At 46.0% G+C, this 18,079-nt stretch overlaps 1 protein-coding gene across 4 annotated transcripts in view; it reads right to left on the reverse strand.

Annotated features, from left to right (window-relative positions):
- Positions 1-5,594: 5,594 nt before the first annotated feature.
- The window catches only part of LOC128342591 (zinc finger protein 554-like), a 41,404-nt gene continuing 28,919 nt past the window's right edge, over positions 5,595-18,079 (reverse strand). For 3 of the 4 annotated variants that reach the window (XM_053290040.1, XM_053290037.1, XM_053290038.1), the window contains 6 exons: positions 16,607-16,722; positions 14,945-14,977; positions 14,301-14,389; positions 12,871-12,997; positions 9,936-10,049; positions 5,595-9,565 (listed from right to left, as the gene is read on the reverse strand). In XM_053290040.1, the coding sequence (XP_053146015.1) occupies positions 8,601-9,565; positions 9,936-10,049; positions 12,871-12,997; positions 14,301-14,389; positions 14,945-14,977; positions 16,607-16,722 (1,444 nt within the window). In that variant the 3' untranslated portion in view covers positions 5,595-8,600. The remainder of the gene's footprint in view (positions 9,566-9,935; positions 10,050-12,870; positions 12,998-14,300; positions 14,390-14,944; positions 14,978-16,606; positions 16,723-18,079) is intronic. The other variant, XM_053290041.1, reaches the window with a different exon arrangement.

Raw genomic sequence — 18,079 nt, forward strand, 5'->3', positions numbered from 1 at the left:
GAAAGCATTACAAATAGCTGTAATAAAATAGATTGTAAGTGCGTTTAGGAAAGGTTATATATAAATAAATAATATAGAATTGCTACCATAGAATCATGCAATATTAGAGCTGGAAGAGACCTTTGAGGTCTTCTAGCAGGTTCACCCTGCTGCTCAGTTCAGGAATCTGCCACGGCATCCCTGCCTGACAGATGGTAATCCAGCCTCCTTTTGGAAACCTCCACGAAACAGAGCCCGCAACCATACGAGGTGGCAGAATGTTCCACTGTCAAACATCTCTTCCAGTTAGGAAGTTCCTCCTACTGTCTAGCCTGAATTTGCTTCCTTGTAATTTCAACCCATTGGTACTAGTCACAAGAACAGCCCTGCTGGATGAGGCCCAAGGCCCATCTAGTCCAGCATCCTGTTTTACACAGTGGCCCACCAGATGCTGCTGGAAGCCATAGGCAGGAGTTGAGGGCATGCCCTCCCTCCTGCTGTTACTCCCTTTCAACTGGTACTCAGAGGCATCCTGCCTTTGAGGCTGGAGGTGGCGTGTAGCCCTCCGACTAGTAACCATTTATAGATCTCTCCTTCATGAAATTATCCAAACCCCTCTTAAAGCCATCCAGGTGGTTGGCTGTCACCACATCTTGTAGCAGAGAATTCCACAAACTGATTATGCGTTGTGTGAAAAAGTGCATCCGTTTGTTGGTCCTAGATTTCCTGGCAATCAATTTCATGGGATGACCCCTGGTTTTAATGTTATGTGAGAGGGGGAAGGATTTCTCTCTATCCACTTTCTCCACCCCATGCATGATTTTATAGGCCTCTATCATGTCTCCCCGCAGTTGTCTTTTTTTCTAAACTAAATAGCCCCAGGTGTTGTAGCCTAGATCCCTAAGGAAGGTGCTCTAGGCCCCTGATCATCTTGGTTGCCCTCTTCTGCACCTTTTCCAGTTCTACAATGTCCTTTTTTAGATGTGGTGACCAGAATTGTATGCAGTACTCTAGGTGTGGCTGCACCATAGTTTTGTATAAGGGCATTATAATATTAGCAGTTTTATTTTCAGTCCCCTTCCTAATGATCTCTAGCATGGAATTGGCCTTTTTCACAGCTTGCCGCACATTGAATCTGTTGGAAGTTAAAGGACTTTGTGCTGTCTCTTTGCCTCAGACAGTGGAGGACAGACTAGTAAATCAGAGGGCTAGAGGGTCAAGACATTGTCATCACTTCTCCACTGCTCTGATGCTATCCCTTTGATGTGTAGATTGCTAATCTCAGGGACTTCCTTCCTCCTTCTCTCTCTCCCTACCTGCCCACCTACCTTGCAACATGGCAAGCTTCTCTCCCTGCACCATATGTGCAGAGAGGATGCAGAATCCATCTGCATCCAGCTAGATAGATAGATTAGAGATCCTAATTCCTCACTTTCCTATCTAGAATGGAGTTCCTTAATAAATGCCTTTTATATTTATTTGAAACTATGAATTGGCACCAAGTTACTTTACTCTCAGCACACACGCATGCCTAACTAAACCGCTGTGTTGTGCCTCTGTGCACTCTGCTATAATGAGAAAGGGATTCTCTCACCACAGAGAATTTCCAACAGAATCAACATCTTCAACCAGCTAAACACCACGACCCCAAGATCCCTCTCCTGGTCAGTCACCGACAGCTCAGATCCCATCATCATATTTTTGAAATTGGGGTTTTTTGTCCCAATGTGCATCACTTTACACTTGCCAACACTGAACCACATTTGCCATTTTGTTGCCCACTCACCCAGTTTTTTATGACAGCCCCTCCGGTATTTGAAGGCGGGCATCAAATCCACCCTTAGTCTTCTCCAGGTTAAAAAGCACCCAGCTTTTTCAACTATTCCTCACAGGACGTGGTTTTCAGACCCCTTTCATAATCATTGTTGTCCTCTGAATCCATTCCAGTTTAGCAAATTCCTTGACTTAAAATTCAGTGGCCCAAACTGGTTCCTATTCAAAGTGCTGGTTGTCTTTAAAGCCCAAAATTGTTTGGGTCTGGGTTTTTTAAAGAAGCTCCTGCTTCTATGTGATCCAGGCTACCCTTTGACATCTGCCAGGATTAAGGACCTACTCCAAAGCTCTTCTTCACTGAAAGTACAGTTGGCGAGTATGCGGGACAGGGCCTTTTTGGTTGTGGTGCCCGAACACTGAACTCTCTCTGGGAAGGCCTACCTAGTCTCTTCCCTTCTCACTTTCCAGAGATGGGTGAAGACCAACTTCTTTAGACAGCCCTTCAATGTGTGTGTCAATTGTGATTTTATGTTATTGAACTCACTCCTTTAGTTATGATTTTTAAATGACATTTTACCATGCTATTTTAGAGACTTAAATGCCTTTTAAACACCCAAACTGCTTCTCTTTCCCCTCCTGCCACTTTCTGCACATACCATCCCTGATGCCACTGGGCCCTGGGTTTTGCCATTATCCTGTAGATTCAGTTCTTTAGCCTACTTTCCAGTAGGGTTATGAGATCACCCGGCTTTCTGTGTGTTTGTCTGTGTGCCCCGCCACCCAATCAACTTCACAATGCCCGGAACAATATGAAGCAAATCAGGTACAGTTATAGGGACACATAGGGACACCTCAACGCATAGTTTGAGATGATGTCATCTACCCCGATCCGAGATGGTGGACGTGTGAACTTTAGAGGCGCAAGTGGGCTAACTTGTGAACCGCCTAACTGATTTGAACCAAATTTGCTACAGCTGTAGGGACACATAGGGATGCCCAAATGGTGTGTTGTGTGATGATGTCATCCACTCCAATTCAAGATGGCTGCCGTGTGAACATCTTAGGTGCAAGTGGACTAACTTGTGGACTATCTAACCAATTTAAACCAAATTAGGTACAGTTGCAGTAAGTGACACCCAGCGACACCTCAATGGCATAGTTTGTGATGATGTCATCCACACCGATTCAAGATGGTGGATGTATAAACTTTGGAGGCACAAGTGGGCTACCTTGTGAACCGCTTAACCGATTTGAACCAACTTTGCTACAGCTGTAGGAACACATAGGGATACCTCAATGGCGTAGATTGTGACGATGTCATCCAACTCAAATAAAGATGACGGACATGTAAACCTTTGAGGCGTAAGTGCACAAACCTGAGTACTGTCTAACCAATTTGAACCAAATTTGGTACAGTTATCCTGAGTGACACACAGGGGCACCTCAATGGTGTAGTTTGTGATGATGTCATCCACCCCGAGCCAAGATGGCGGACGCATGAACATTTGCGGTGCAAGAGATCTAACTTGTGGACCTCAATTTGATCCAAATTTAGTCCAGTTGTAGAGACAGTGAAAGGAAAGTAGGCTGATTCATTCTTATTAGAACAACTTGTGGTGGGTGTTTTTTTTGTACAAGCTGGCATTTCATGATTGGTTCCATCTCCCAAGCTGCCATTTGAATGCCGATATGAAAAGGGGCCCGTCTTCAGATGGTGCCACCAATTCATCTGCTGGTGACCTGGGATCAGGCCTTCTCAGTTGTCATCCCTGGGTTGTGGAACACACTCCCAGTGGATATGAGAGGATTCTTATCTTCCTTGGAGGCCTTCAGGAGAGCCTTAAAGACCAGTTTAGCCAGGCCTTTAATGATATCTACATTTCTCTTTATTTTAATTTGGTTTATGTGTGTTTTTCATTTTAATGTAAACTTTAGGAAGGGCAGTATATAAATTGAATAAAATAAATACATTCATACATAAAATATTGCCCAAGCTCTGGCAAAAAGGGAGGGGGAACTCCCAGTAGCTTTAAGCCCCCACCCCTGCCTCCTGATCTTCACTGACAGGTAGCAATTTTCCAGAATTTGAGACAGTGGTCTTTCCTAGACCTTTTTCATTTTTGTTTGTTCATTCGTTAATTCATATTGGCCTACTTGATGAGGAAAATTATTCAGTAGTCCCACGGACATTTAAAGGACAAAGTCAGGCATTGCCTAACTTGTTCTTTACATTTCAATGGGACTACTTTGAGTAATTTTTGTTATGTCAGCCACTGGAATACAAATTGTAAGGATATTATTGTCTCATGCGTGCCCCCCGCCTTTTCTATAAAATGGTAAAATAACTGGGCAATGAAAAGCAAAAAAGCAGGTTTCTTAATCAACCTGGTTCTGCTTTTGACACTTACCACCACTAAAGAAAACTTAGAATTGCTTTTATGAACCTCTTAAAATAGTCTATCAACACAAGCCCCTTCTTCTTAAAGGTCTCCTCTGTAACCCTAAGAAATGTCCTCATTATATGAATGCTGAGAACAGGAAACATGGCCAGATGCTTGAATTAACCCAAAAATCACTCAGGTACAGAAATACACTTCCAATCTCCTTAGCTTGATTCAGGATATTAACATGAACCAAACAAGAGGGACATCCCATTTTCGAAATACATTTTAAAAGGACAAAGTGGCAACATCTTTTACATCAGAGGGAGTGTTTAAATAGATGAGATACACCCCAAAAGAAAACTGAACATTTAGGAAAAACAAGCCCTATTCACATGTTGAATATGAACATGGCCGGGCGGGTGGGAAGGCAGGGTTTCGCCAACCTTCCCCCCAGATGACTGTTGATTTTCTCTTCAGCACACTGCCACACACCCACACAACACTGCATGGATCAGCACAGTTATTTGGAGGCCAGGACTCATCCTGGCCTCCAGGAATCCCACAATGCACCCCACAGTGAGGGCAGTGCATTGGGACATTACCCCAGGAGTTGGGCACTCTAGGCACCCAACTCTGTGTATGTTTCGGCTGCATGCAGCCTGAGCATAGACACGACCCCGTACCTGGGGGGGTGGGGGGAAGGGCATTCTTGCACCCTTAAACCCAGGTAAAAGCCTGGATACAAAACCTGGGCTTGCAGGGGAGGCAGCGCCAGGATCAGCTTCAATCCTGGTGCTGAACACAAGCAGCCCTACCCAGGTAAGGCTGCTTGTGTACATAGCCTTGTTACGTTCAACACGTGTACAATCTGTGTACAGCATATGCAGATACAAATCTGTACACAGGGACCAATATCCACACATTATGCTGAACACCGTACATTTCCTATCTGTATACTGCATTTCAGGGGGTCTCCTATGCGCAGTGGGGAAATGACTTGATTAGCAAGTCAAAGGTTGCCGGTTCAAATCCCCACTGGTATGTTTCCCAGACTATGAGAAACACCTATATCGGGTAGCAGCAATATAGGAAGATGCTGAAAGGTACCATCTCATACTGCACGGGAGGCGGCAATGGTAAACCCCTCCTGTACTCTTCCAAAGACAACCACAGGGCTCTGTGGTCGCCAGGAGTTGACACTGACTCGACGGCACACTTTACTTTTCCACTATTAAAATACTGAACCCGGGTACAGGAACATGTTCATATTCATTCAGACAAAATCATGTACCTGTGCACAAACATCTGAATGCAGGTACAACATAATGTCTGAATAGGGCTACAGTGAAAAACACATCTGTGGCTGATAGAGAAGGGAAATATGTTAGCTAACACTTCTCTGCTAAGCAGAATTCTGCTATAGTAAATTCAGTAGAAAAAATCCCCAGTGGCCTTAGAGAGGAAGAAAGGAGTTACGAGCTTTATTCTGAGAGCAGGTGCAAAAAGAACAGCATACTACAGAGTCCAAACAGCTCAGATCCTTCCTTCACTGGAGAAAAAGAAGTCAGGTATTGGGGAAGCAGGAGGGTGTCCAAATCTACAGAAGAACTACTGCTCCAGAACTCACAAATGGCTGAAGGCCCACAGGTAGAGAAAGACTGGAATGCATGAACGACGGTGGGAAAATTGTGCATGGACAGAGCTCACTTAGACTTCTTCCAGACGCCACACTTTTGATCCTCAAATCGGGGAGATGCTGCACGATTCTGAGTTGAAAAATAACCTTTGGGCAACCAAACAAGATGCAAGGAGAAAGACACTCATTCAGACATCACGTAGAACCTTGCTTAAAGGCTGGCTTCAGGCGACATCCCCAAGCCTCAGATCAGCCCCCCACACACACCCATGTGAACGGGCGCTTTCAGATGCCATGTGAAAGCTCGGTTGAATTTCATCATTCCTGCTTTGTTTTTTTCCTCTGAAAGCACCTCTGAAATTCAACTGAGATTCAGTCTGACCCAACAAACCAATCTTTGTACCCAAAGTTTGTAGTTGGCTTGTTTTTCTTAACTGTGCTTCAGTTTGCCATTGCGTTACATCCAAACCAACCCTGGTGGTTTATTCTCGTCTCTTAGCAAGAGCTTCACCTCTGCCCACAGACACGCCGGCGCAGAGTGGCTGAGAAGCAGCCAAGTAATGCCTCGCTCTCCATGGCTTCTCTGCTGGACACGCTCAGGTGAAACCTGCCTAGTGACCAGTGACATCACCGCTATCATAAGAGGTCCACAACAGTCATCTATATATTTAATTCTCCTGGGTGAGCCTTGGAATGCGCGTCCTGGCACCCAGCTGATTGACTGGGCGGCGGAGGCGCCTGATTGGCTGAGGCGCACCCAGGAGAAGTGGTCACCGGCCAGAGACTGGGGCAGAAGTGTGGGGTGGGGGGAGAAGAGGTAGCCGGCCCCAAAGAGTGCACAGATGCTCTGAGTGGGGTCGCCTAGTTCTATACTGTTGCATACCGGATGCAGACATTGGCTAGGCATTTCGGGGGGTCGGGGGGGGCAGGGTGACTACAGGAGCTGAAAACAACCCGCTAGCGGATTTCTGTGTTGTTTGGTACCATGGGCCAGCGTCCTTTTCGTCTAACTTGCTGAAAGCAAAGGTTTGAGAAGCACAAGCATCAACACTCCTCTCTTCAGGGAAGAGAGCTGGTCTTGTGGTAGCAAGCATGACTTGTCCCCTTAGATAAGCAGGGCGCACCCTGGTTGCATTTGAATGGGAGACCACATAAGAACATAAGAACAGCCCTGCTGGATCAGGCCCAAGGCCCATCTAGTCCAGCATCCTCTTTCGCATAGTGGCCCATCAGATGCTGCTGGAAGCCACAGGCAGGAGTTGAGGGCATGCCCTCTCTCCTGCTGTTACTCCCCCACAACTGGTACTCAGAGGCCTCCTGCCTTTGAATCTGGAGTTGGCCTGTAGCCCTCCGACTAGTAGCCATTGATAGACCTCTCCTCCATGAAGTTATCCAAAGCCCTCTTAAAGCCATCCAGGTTGTTGGCTGTCACCACATCTCGTGGCAGAGAATTCCACATGTCAGCACTGTGAGATATTCCCCTCAGGGGATGGAGCCGCTCTGGGAAGAGCATCTAGGTTTCAAGTTCCCTCCCTGGCAGCATCTCCAAGACAGGGCTGAGAGAGATTCCTGCCTGCAACCTTGGAGAAACCGCTGCCAGTCTGTGTAGACAATACTGAGCTAGATGGACCAGTGGTCTGACTCAGTAAATGGCAGCTTCATATGTTCCTCCTAACCTGACTTCTGAGATCAGCCAAGGATAGGCAAAAAGAGGCCGAAGTGGTTTGTGCAGTTTTTCCATGCCCACACAAGCCGGCAACTGGTGGTGAGGGAGGGAGTGACAGGGCCAAGCACCACCAGGTGTTGGTCAGACTTGGAACTCTGGAATTGCATCTGAGAGGGCTGGAGAAAGGGAGGGACCAAACAAATCACCGGCAGCCAAAACAAGCTGCACTGTTCCTGATCATCTGTGGAACAAACCTCTGCTTCTTTTTAGAAGCTCAGTTAAAATAAAACTTGGATCCACTTTGCATCTGACAGGGGCCAAGACCCATTTTTGATTCAGGTTAAAATAAACCAAGATCAGTCATGCCATCTGAACCCACCGATCTTGGTTTATTCTAACCTACTGGCTTGAAATAAACCACGATCTGTTACTCACTTTGAACTTTGGTTTCAGATTATGGTTTATTTCAAGGAAGTAGGTTAGAGTAAAGTGAGGTAAGTTGATTTGGATGTCATGACTGACATCTTGGTTTATTTTAACTTTAATCAGAAGGAGACACTCACATGAGCAGGAGGCTGCGGGACATCGTGCAGAGTCAGGCTTTAACAGGGTCCGAAGATTGTGCACAAACCAGGGCTGACTTTCAGTCGATTGCTCTATCTAATACATTTGTATATATTTTTGTAAAAACTATAGTTCTGGAGCAAAATGAACCCTTTTTTTGTTTTGAGATGGTACACACATGTGACACAGGAGAGGCATCATGCTGGAAGAGGCATTCCCTTCCGTGTGGCAGAAAAGGAGCAATATCTCTCTTAACACGATGCTTGGCATCTGTAAAAGTTCTCTTGTATTAAAAGTAATTTAACATTTTTAACCCTGCTTAATTGGGCCAGCTTTTTGGTTGCTCAAATAAATAAAAAAATCAATCTAATGCATTCATCAGTTAATCAGGGCTGCACAACTTTGGCCCTCCTGCAGATGTTGGACTACATTTTCCATAATTGCCCACTACTGGCCACTGAGGATGGTGGGAACTGTAGTCCAAAAACAGCTGGAGGGCCAAAGTTGTACATTAAATGCTGCAGCCCTGGTATGAATGATTCAAAGGGAGATCATTTTTAATAGAAGCCAACCAACCTCCTCCCCAACCATCCCTGATTTATCCAAGAATTGACACCATTTCTCTGCTCTGAGCGGTGTCCAGTAACTGAGAGGGAACCGTATTTGTAATGTCAGATTTCTCACAGTTCAAGCATTTATGGGGTTTATAATCTGTTCGGGTTTTCCCATTTATCCTGAGAGGTGAGGTCCAACTGAAAGTGTTCCCACAGTCTGTGCAGATAAATAGTGTCTCCACTGTGTGTGTTCTCTGATGTACAGAAAGATCCGCCTTCTCACAGAAGCTCTCCCCGCAGGCTGAACATTTGTATAGCTTCCCACCAGCATGGACGTTATGGTGGATTATGAGGGCTGAGCGCCTGTTGAAGCTTTTCCCACAATCCAGGCACTGATGGGGTTTCTCCCCAGTGTGAGTCCTTTCGTGGACAATCCTGTTGGAGATCTGGCTGAAGTGTTTCCCACAACTGGTGCACTTGTAGGGCTTCTCCCCCGTATGGGTCCTCTCATGGACCGTGAGACTTGAGATCTGGCTGAAGGTTTTCCCACAAACCGAGCACCTGTAGGGCCTCTCTCCCGTGTGGATTCGCTCGTGGACAATGAGGTCCGAGCTCCGGATGAAACACTTGCTGCAGACCAAACACGTGTATGGTTTTTCTCCCGTGTGAGTTCTCTCGTGGACAATGAGCTCAGAGCTCCGTCGGAAGATCTTCCCACACACATTACAAGCCTTCTGTTTTCGGTCCCTGCAGATCATCTGCGGGTTTGTCACATTGCCAGGATTCTTGTCACCTTCTGGAGGCGAAGCAGACTCTTCCAGTGTCTCCAGGATGCAAGTGCCTTGCTGTTTTCCTGTATTTTGACAACCCTTGGAAACTCCTTCTTGGCTAGGAGGCTGTGGACAGAACTCACTGGATATTTCTAACAGTGTTCCACTGGAATCCGCTAACTTGGAATGTCCCAAATGAGAATTCTCTTTCTCATTCTCACTTGTGCAGCCTTCCCCAGCTGAAAGCAAAAACAAAACAAAGCAGGAGGGCATCCAATGTGAGTCATTGTTTCCAGTTTATTTCCAGGCACAATCTGTCATGATCCCAGTTTGAGCAGCAACCTGGTCACAGTGGATGAGAGACCACCTGAGCTAGGAGGGCTGGTGAAGGGCAGGCTTTGGAGGCACCAGACATGGACCCCAACATGGACCCCAACACGAAGCCAAGAACACCTTCAGCCTATGACCTCCAGCGACTGCAGCCCTCACTGGTTATTTATTTTATGTTTCCATTTATATCCCACTCTTCTTCCAAGGAGCTCAGAGTGCTGTACATGGTTATGATTATCCCCACAACAACCCTATGAGGTAGGTTAGGCTATTCTTTACCTGCAAAAGATCTTTGGTGCCTGTCTGTCTCTCCATAGTCTGGTGGATCAGGCATGTACAGATCTTCTCCATGTTCCAGCCGGGATACCACTTCTGGCTTGCTGATGGCAAGAGCTGAGCAGAAAGGGCAAAGATGAAGTGTCACTGAAGCCAAGGTCAAAGCTAAGGTGGTCAAGGTCAAAAGTCACAAGCCGCAGAGAAGTCACAAGTCACAAGAATCTGTAGTATATCTGTCGTGACCAACACATTCCAAGCCTTAAAACTAGCTTTTCCCACCGAATGGCAATAGATTCAGGAAATGAGCAGATATGAACAAAAGATTCAGGAACAATCAATGAACAATCGATGAATAGATGAACAGATAAACAAAGACTTTTTGATGTAAACAAACCACACACACCCCACAGCAGGTATAAAGGTGAGCACATCAGGGAGAAAGGTTCTAATTCAGCCTGCTTTCTTCTGAACTCCTTTTCTACCACAAGATCTGGTCTTGTGGTAGCAAGCATGACGTGTCCCCTTAACTAAGCAAGATCTGCCCTGGTTGCATATGAATGGGAGACTAGAAGTGTAAGCACTGTGAGATATTCCCCTCAGGGGATGGAGCTGCTCTGGGAAGAGCAGGAGGTTTCAAGTTCCCTCCCTGGCAGCATCTCCAAGATAGGGCTGAGAGAGATTCCTGCCTGCAACCTTGGAGAAGCCGCTGCCAGTCTGTGTAGACAATACTGAGCTAGATAGACCCATGGTCTGACTCTGTATATGGCAGCTTCCTACGATCCTATGTACATGAGGGATTTAATTATATCTACACAGAGAATTAAAACATGATCCCTCAATTGCAGTCTGGAGTGATACAATCCATTCTTCCATCTTAGGATTCCAGTCCCTCATTCTGCTGCATGCAAACCAGGCCTCACAGAAGTATTTCTTCACCCAGTGTATAACTTACAGAACTTAAAAGTTCTTGGGGCCATTCACACGACCTACTGGGCGGGCGGGTGGGTAGGGGGTGAGGGCTTCACAAAACTTGCCTCCCCCCCACCCCACAATGATCATCCTTCGCTTGATGTGAGTATGGAGCACACTCACACACAATCCGTGCCGCTCCGTGCCATGCAGAGCAGGATGGATTGCTCCGAGGCTGGGACCCATTATCCCAGCCTCCGGGTATCCCACAGTGCACCAAGCACGGGGGGATATGCCCCAGGGGACGGGCACTCTAGGCATCCGTCTCTGTGTCAATGTGAGCTGCAAGTAGCCCACGCTGACACAGGATCCCGGCAGCCGCCCTTAACCTCGGCTAAGAGCCAGGGTTTGGCATCACAGCACTGCCTGCTTAGATACCACTGGTTTAAACAAATTCATGGAGGACCGGTCTATCAATGGGTCCTAGTCTGGTGGCTGTGGGCCATCTCCAGCCTCAGAGGCATGATGCCTCTCAATACCAGTTGCAGGGGAGCCACAGCAAGAGAAAGGGCGTGCACATACCTCTTGCCTGTGGGCTCCCCAGAGGCATCTAGTGGGCCACTGTGGGAAACCGGATGCTGGACCCGATAGGCTTTGGGTCTGACCCAGCAGGGCTGTTCTTATGCGAGGACAGCTTCAGCGTGTTGTAGTAGGTAATATGCTGGGCTTGGCTTCAAAACGACAATCAAATTTAGGTGTCGTTTTGTTTTGCAAACAGAAGCCATGGGTGGAGAGAGAGGAGTTTTAACCCTTTGCCCTCACTATGCTGCTGATCCATATTTCATATGGAGATCCATATGATATCCCTATGAAATGCAACTACTTGCATTTCCATTAGGAGGGAAGGTCTGCTGTCGATGCCATGGGGAGCTTCTCTTCCCGGGGAAAACAACAGCTGGGGCTAACCCAATCCAGATCAGGACCACCACAGGGGTACAGCATTGAAGGTCCATCCCCCCTGCTCCTATTTACAGACAAGGGCTAAGCTATGCTATGATGATGGTGATGATGATGATGATGATGATAAGAAGAAGAAGAGGAAGAGGAAGAGGAAGAAGAAAAACAAGCTAAAATAGCAATACCTATCAACCTAGCAATACCAGGTGACAGCAGACTAGAAGAAAAACAAACAAACAAACAAACAAAAAATACAAATATCTACAAATCAAAATTGAAAGGCTGTGGCAGAAGAAGACAAAAATAATCCCAGTAGTAATTGGTGCCCTAGGTGCAATTCCAAAACACCTTGAAGAGCACCTCAGCACCATAGGGGGCCACAGAAATCACCATCAACAAACTACAAAAAAACAACTTTACTGGGAACAGCCTACATTTTACAGCAATATCTATCATATTAACAATATTGACAACAAAATCCAGCCATCCCAGGTCCTTGGGAAGGACTCAATGTCTGGATAAAACAAACCAGTCAATAACACCTGTTGGTGCAAACAAGAAACAACGCCACTTTATTTGTTGGCCACCCCATAACACATTGTTCTCTGGGAGGCTCACAACACCACAACATGTAAAAAATCCAATTAAACCCTCTAAAACAAAACAAAGCAATGTGAAAATACAGAATGCAATACAAAACATTTTAAAAACAAGCAAAAAAATAAATAAATCAGAACATTATTTAGCTAGGGGGAGAACATAAGAAGAGCCTTGTTGGATCAGGACCAAGATCTACCTAGTCGAGCATCCTGCTTCCCACAGTGGCCCACTAGATGCCTCTGGGACTCCCACCACCAGGACAGAGATGAAGGCATGCCCACCATTCCTGCTGCTCCCCTGCAACTGGTATTCAGAGGCCTCCCGCCTCTGAACCCAAAGGTAGCTTAGAGCCATCAAGATTAGTAGCCATGGATATACCTGCCATCCAGGAATTTGTTGAATCCCCTGGGTTCCAGTTCCTGCCCAGCTAGAATGCACATAGTATTTCTCTCCCCACGGCAAGTGTTCTTACCCAGAGAGGTGACATTCTCATAAGTCTCCTGCAAAACATTCCTGTACAAGGCCTGCTGGGGAGGGTCAAGGAGCACCCACTCCTTCTCCGTGAAATAGAGAGCCACGTCCTCAAAGACCATGGGGCCCTGAAAAGAGTAAGAGGTCAGCTCAGTGCCCACTGACTCCAAACCAAACTCCTATCTGAGGACAGGAAGCAAACAAAGAAACCTGGTTCATATGTTATGTTCAACACATGCATCATCGATGTACAGTGAACATATGTACGCATGTACAGATCCACACACATTCACCGTTATTCACACATTATACTCAACATGTGTACAGCAGCACACTTCCAATTCGCATCCTGCATTTCAGGAGGCCTTTACCCAGGTTCATTTTTAAATAAATGCATTAGAGTCCGCACAAAAATGGGGATGTTTATATTTATATCTGTGTGCACATACAATGTAATGTCTGAATGGGGCATTATTCATAAGCATCATTGTGCTTGCACAACAAAGTGCACAACCTGTGATGTTCCTCTGTCCATTTATGTTGCAGGGAACATCTGCGTAGAAGTGCGACTTTGGGATTTCACATCGAGGATGTGCAAAAAATTTGACCGAATGGATTTGAATTTGAACAGATTTGAATCGTATCTGCTTGCCCAGAATGGGACTCATTCAAATTGATTTGAATTCGCCTGAACTCGAATCAATTCAAACGAATATCATTCTGTGCAAGCCGATTCGAGTTGAATCCATTCAAATTCACATTGATTTGGTCGGATTTTTTTGCACATCCCTGTGTCACACAGCAATGTGACCAACTTCCAGGTGCACAGCATTGTTGTGCATGTGCAGTGTTAGTCTGGATGTTGGACAGTATCTCTGCTGTAAGTGAACACTCCACACAAAACCTAGTGCATCGTCCAGATGTATCCTCTTCCTGAAAATCCTTTTTAGTGTGACAGGCACTGGGCATAGGGTTTTTCTGTCCTGTTACTTGTAATGACCCCTGCTAACTGAGTAGAGAAGCCTCTTTTAAAGTGGTGATTCTCTTATATTTAGAAACAGGAGAGCAACTGTCCGTGTCCAACCCCAGCACAGCATCTCTCTCGTTATTGTTGTTTGGGATGGGGCCACAGCTCAGTGGAAGAGCATCTGCATGCTTGCAAACAGAAGGTCCCAGGTTCAATCCCTGGCAGCATCTCCAGATAGGGCTGGGAGAAACTCCTGCCTGAAACCTTGGAGAGTTGCTGCCAGTCTATGTAGACAATACTGAGCTAGATGAACCAGTGGTCAGACTCAGTATGGCAGCTTCCTATATAATATATGTATGTATACATGGGACTCCGTATACAATGTATACATGGGACTCCGTATAAGGCAGCTTCCTTCCTAAGGAAACAATCAAAACACAGGTTAAAGAAATTCATTCCATTACCTGAAGTGGTGGTATAACAGATCTCTCTCTCCCCGGTTCTTTTGGAGGAGGGGATGAGTTGGAACATGGGCCAGATGTCACTCTGCAGCCTGTTAGCCCCAAAGAGAAAATTATGGGGACCCGATTTCAGAAGCAGTGCAAAGTAAGAGAATACAGAAAGGTGTGATCTCCACAGACAAAAAGGGGGAGCATGCTCAGGTAGGACGCTAACAAAAACATTGAGAGAGCGCTGCAATCATCTAAAGCCTTGATTATATAAATTAATAAATAATAACGGAATGAAATGCACAAAAGAGTTGCATTAAAAGCTCTGGAAATATAATCCCGTGCTGAAGCAAATGAATAGAACAAAACATGTGGTGCTAATTTCTTTCTCATTTCACATCTTCAAGATATACTTCCAAATTCACATTACCAAGACTTCTATGTGTTTCGTTTCTGACTAAAGAGAAATATTTTTGTTTACATCTGTGAAATATAGAAAAACATATCTATTTTTGTGCATTTCATCCAATCAGTTATTCATTTTATATAATCAAGGTTTTGCTCTCCAGAAAAATAGCCAAACACAATAGTTTGGTTTTTTAAAGCAGGCAATAGTACATCCATCACCAGCAGCCTCCTTAAACTGATCACAAACATACCTGAACTGTTGTCCATTTCCAGCTGCAGAGTCTCTGGGGAAAGGAGAAGACAGAGTGAGACTCCAGAGCCTCACACAAATGTTGTTAGTGAAGACTGCATATGCCCAATTTGCATTTGCACCCACGGAAGCTTATGCTATATTAAACCATCTTAGAATCCTTCCAGTTGGTCTCCAAGTGCTACTATTGGTTATTGGAAGACGACAACTGCCAAAACACATTGAGTCCATACAGAATCATTTTCACATCAAATGTGCGCATACTCTCTCTCTCACACACACACACACACACATTTCTCGTTTGGAGTTCCACACAGGAACCTAGTGTTAGAAGGGAGAGATTCTCCCTGTCACTCGTCTCTTGGTTAAATTTTCACCGGACACCAGTATCAAAGTTTCAAACAAAGCTTTATTTCATGCTAGTGAAAGCTTCTGGATGTGGCCACCGTGCCCCACTGGCAGTTCATCTGTCTTATATACTGGGCAATAAACAACTTTTGCACCTGCACATTGTATACAAGCCAAAGTGTGACTTTTAACCCTAAAGGTTCTGATTTGCTTCCAAGCAAATGCAGCTCTTCTCGCTGACACTTCTCAAGACATCTTGCTTGCGGCCTTGGCCTGGTTACCCCTCCCCGTGGAAACATACTTTCAAACAGTGTCAAATATCCTCAAGGCGGGCGGGCGGGGGGAGGGATCTACCAGCTACCACAAGCACCGTTGATAAGGTGTCTGTGCAAACCAACTGTGCTTTTGGGCTGTTTGAGAACTATTTGCAAATAATATTCCAACACTAGGAAGCTGCCTTATACCAAGTGAGACCACAGATGCCTCTGATTCAGTATTGTAGACACCAAGGCTGCACAGCTTCAGGTCTCCAGCTTTTGTTGGACTACAGCTCCCATCATTCCTGACTATTGGCCACTGCAACTGGGGGAGATGGGAACTGTAGTCCAACAACAGTTGGGGGGCTGAAGTTGTGCACTCCTACATAGGGACATAGGAAGCTGCCATATACTGAGTCGGACCATTGGTCCATCGAGCTCAGTATTGTCTACTACACAGATGGGCAGCAGCTTCTCCAAGGCTGCAGGCAGGAGTCTCTCTCAGCCCTTTCTTGGAGATGCTGCCAGGGAGGGAACTCGGAACCTTCTGCATGCAAGAATGCAGATAATCTTCCCAGAGCAGCTCCATCCCCTGAAGTGCTCACCCATGTAGTCTCCCATTCAAATGCAAACCAGGGTGGATGCTGCTTAGCTGAGGGGACAAGTCATGCTTGCTACCACAAGACCAACTCTCCTCTTGATCCACACTGACTGGATGCAGCTCTTCACGGTTTCAGGCAGGAGTCCTTCCCAGCCCTACCTAGAGACGCTGCCAGGGACTGAACCTGGGGCCTTCTTCATGGAAAGTAGATGTTCTATCACTGAGCTACAGCCCCATCCCCAAGACCACTTACATGGCCTTCCCAACCCGTTGCCCATCCAGGCAGAGACCAGACTTAGACCTCCTTAGCTCCAGCGAGGTGGCTGCATCATGCATCCTCAGTCCAGGCCTTGGGACCTCTCCTGCTGCATGGATACCAAAACACCCCCCGTCCTCCCAGATGCACCTTCAGACCTCCTCACCATCACAGTCCCGGCTCAGGGTTCTGGACACTGACCTTTGAATTCCAGAAGCACTTCCTGAAGGATGGCCCTTTTCTCAGAGAAATTGCCGAGTCTTAGCTCCAGCTGCACAAAACCTGGTTCGAAGCTTGGAAATGTTACCTCTGCCTCACTAAAGAAAAAGCAAACAAGGAAAGAATACAAATGGCTTAGATCCAGGTTACCTTAGAGAGTGCCTTTCAAAATTAATTAATTAATTAATTAATACACACATTTTTAATATCCTGCTCTTTCTCCAAGGAGCCCAGAGTGGTATACTACATACTTAAGTTTCTCCTCACAACAACCCTGTGAAGTAGGTTAGGGTGAGAGAGAAGTGACTGGCCCAGACTCACCCAGCAGGTTTCATGGCTGAATGGGGATTTGAACTTGGGTCTCCCTGGTCCTAGTCCAGCACTCTAACCACTACACCACGCTGGCTCTTCTTCTGCATGATTCTTCTGCATGATTCCCACTGCACCTTAAGGTCATCTGAGGAGGACCGTCTCCAGTTACCACCGGTAGGTACATCTGGCAGCGACTCAAATGCGGGCCTTCTCTGTAGCCGCTCCTGGGCTGTGGAATGCACTCCCGGCAGAAATCCATAATTTGAATTCATTATTGGCCTTCAGAAGAGCCCTCAAAACCTATCTGTTTGGCCTGGCCTTCCAGGGTTTTTAAATTGTTGTAAATGTTTTTAAACTGCTGTAACCTGGTTTTCCAGGGTTTTTAAATGGTGTTGATTGTTTTAATTGTTAATTGTTTGATGGTGTTTTAGTGTCTCTGTTTTTAACTGTTAATTGATTTTAATTATTTTGTTTTAAAGTAAACCGCCCTGAGCCATTTTTGGAAGGGCGGTATAGAAATCAAATCAAAATCAATCAATAAAGATTGGCTTTTGAAACCTGCTTTGTGCAAGGCTGTGTAGCCTTTCTGCACTGAAGATTATATTCGATCCCATGTATAATCTGTGTACAGTGTACGCACATACACAGTGGCTGACATACAGAGCAAGGGTGTACCAATGCAGGGAGACAAAAGCCAAACAGGACTCCCCAGCTGCACCGGGTGCAGCGGGAAAACAGCAAGTTTTGACACCCTTCCCTACCCCAGGAAAATATGTCCCTGAAGGGCTGCACAGCCTTCGGGGACATATTTCTAGTTGGTACACAGAGCTTCCTAAGGAAGACGAGGGCATTAAAAATGGCTGCTTCCCCACTGCACCAGCACTGTTAGACTGCCATCTTGCTGTACCAGTGCATCCTTGGTCAGCCACTGACCTTGCTCCTGGTCAGCCACTGTGTTCAATTCATGTACAGCAGTACTTTCCATCTGCGTCCTGCACTGGGAGGGGCCTGTACCCAGGTTCACTTTTGAAATGAACGCAGGTGCAGTCATTCACACAAAAACATGCATGAGTGTACAGACACCCAAATGCATGTCAATGTAATGTCTGACTAGGTAAGGAGAGTTTGCCCATCGCCATCTTT

This window comes from Hemicordylus capensis, chromosome 2 (assembly GCF_027244095.1).
Source record: "Hemicordylus capensis ecotype Gifberg chromosome 2, rHemCap1.1.pri, whole genome shotgun sequence".
NCBI lineage: Eukaryota > Metazoa > Chordata > Lepidosauria > Squamata > Cordylidae > Hemicordylus > Hemicordylus capensis.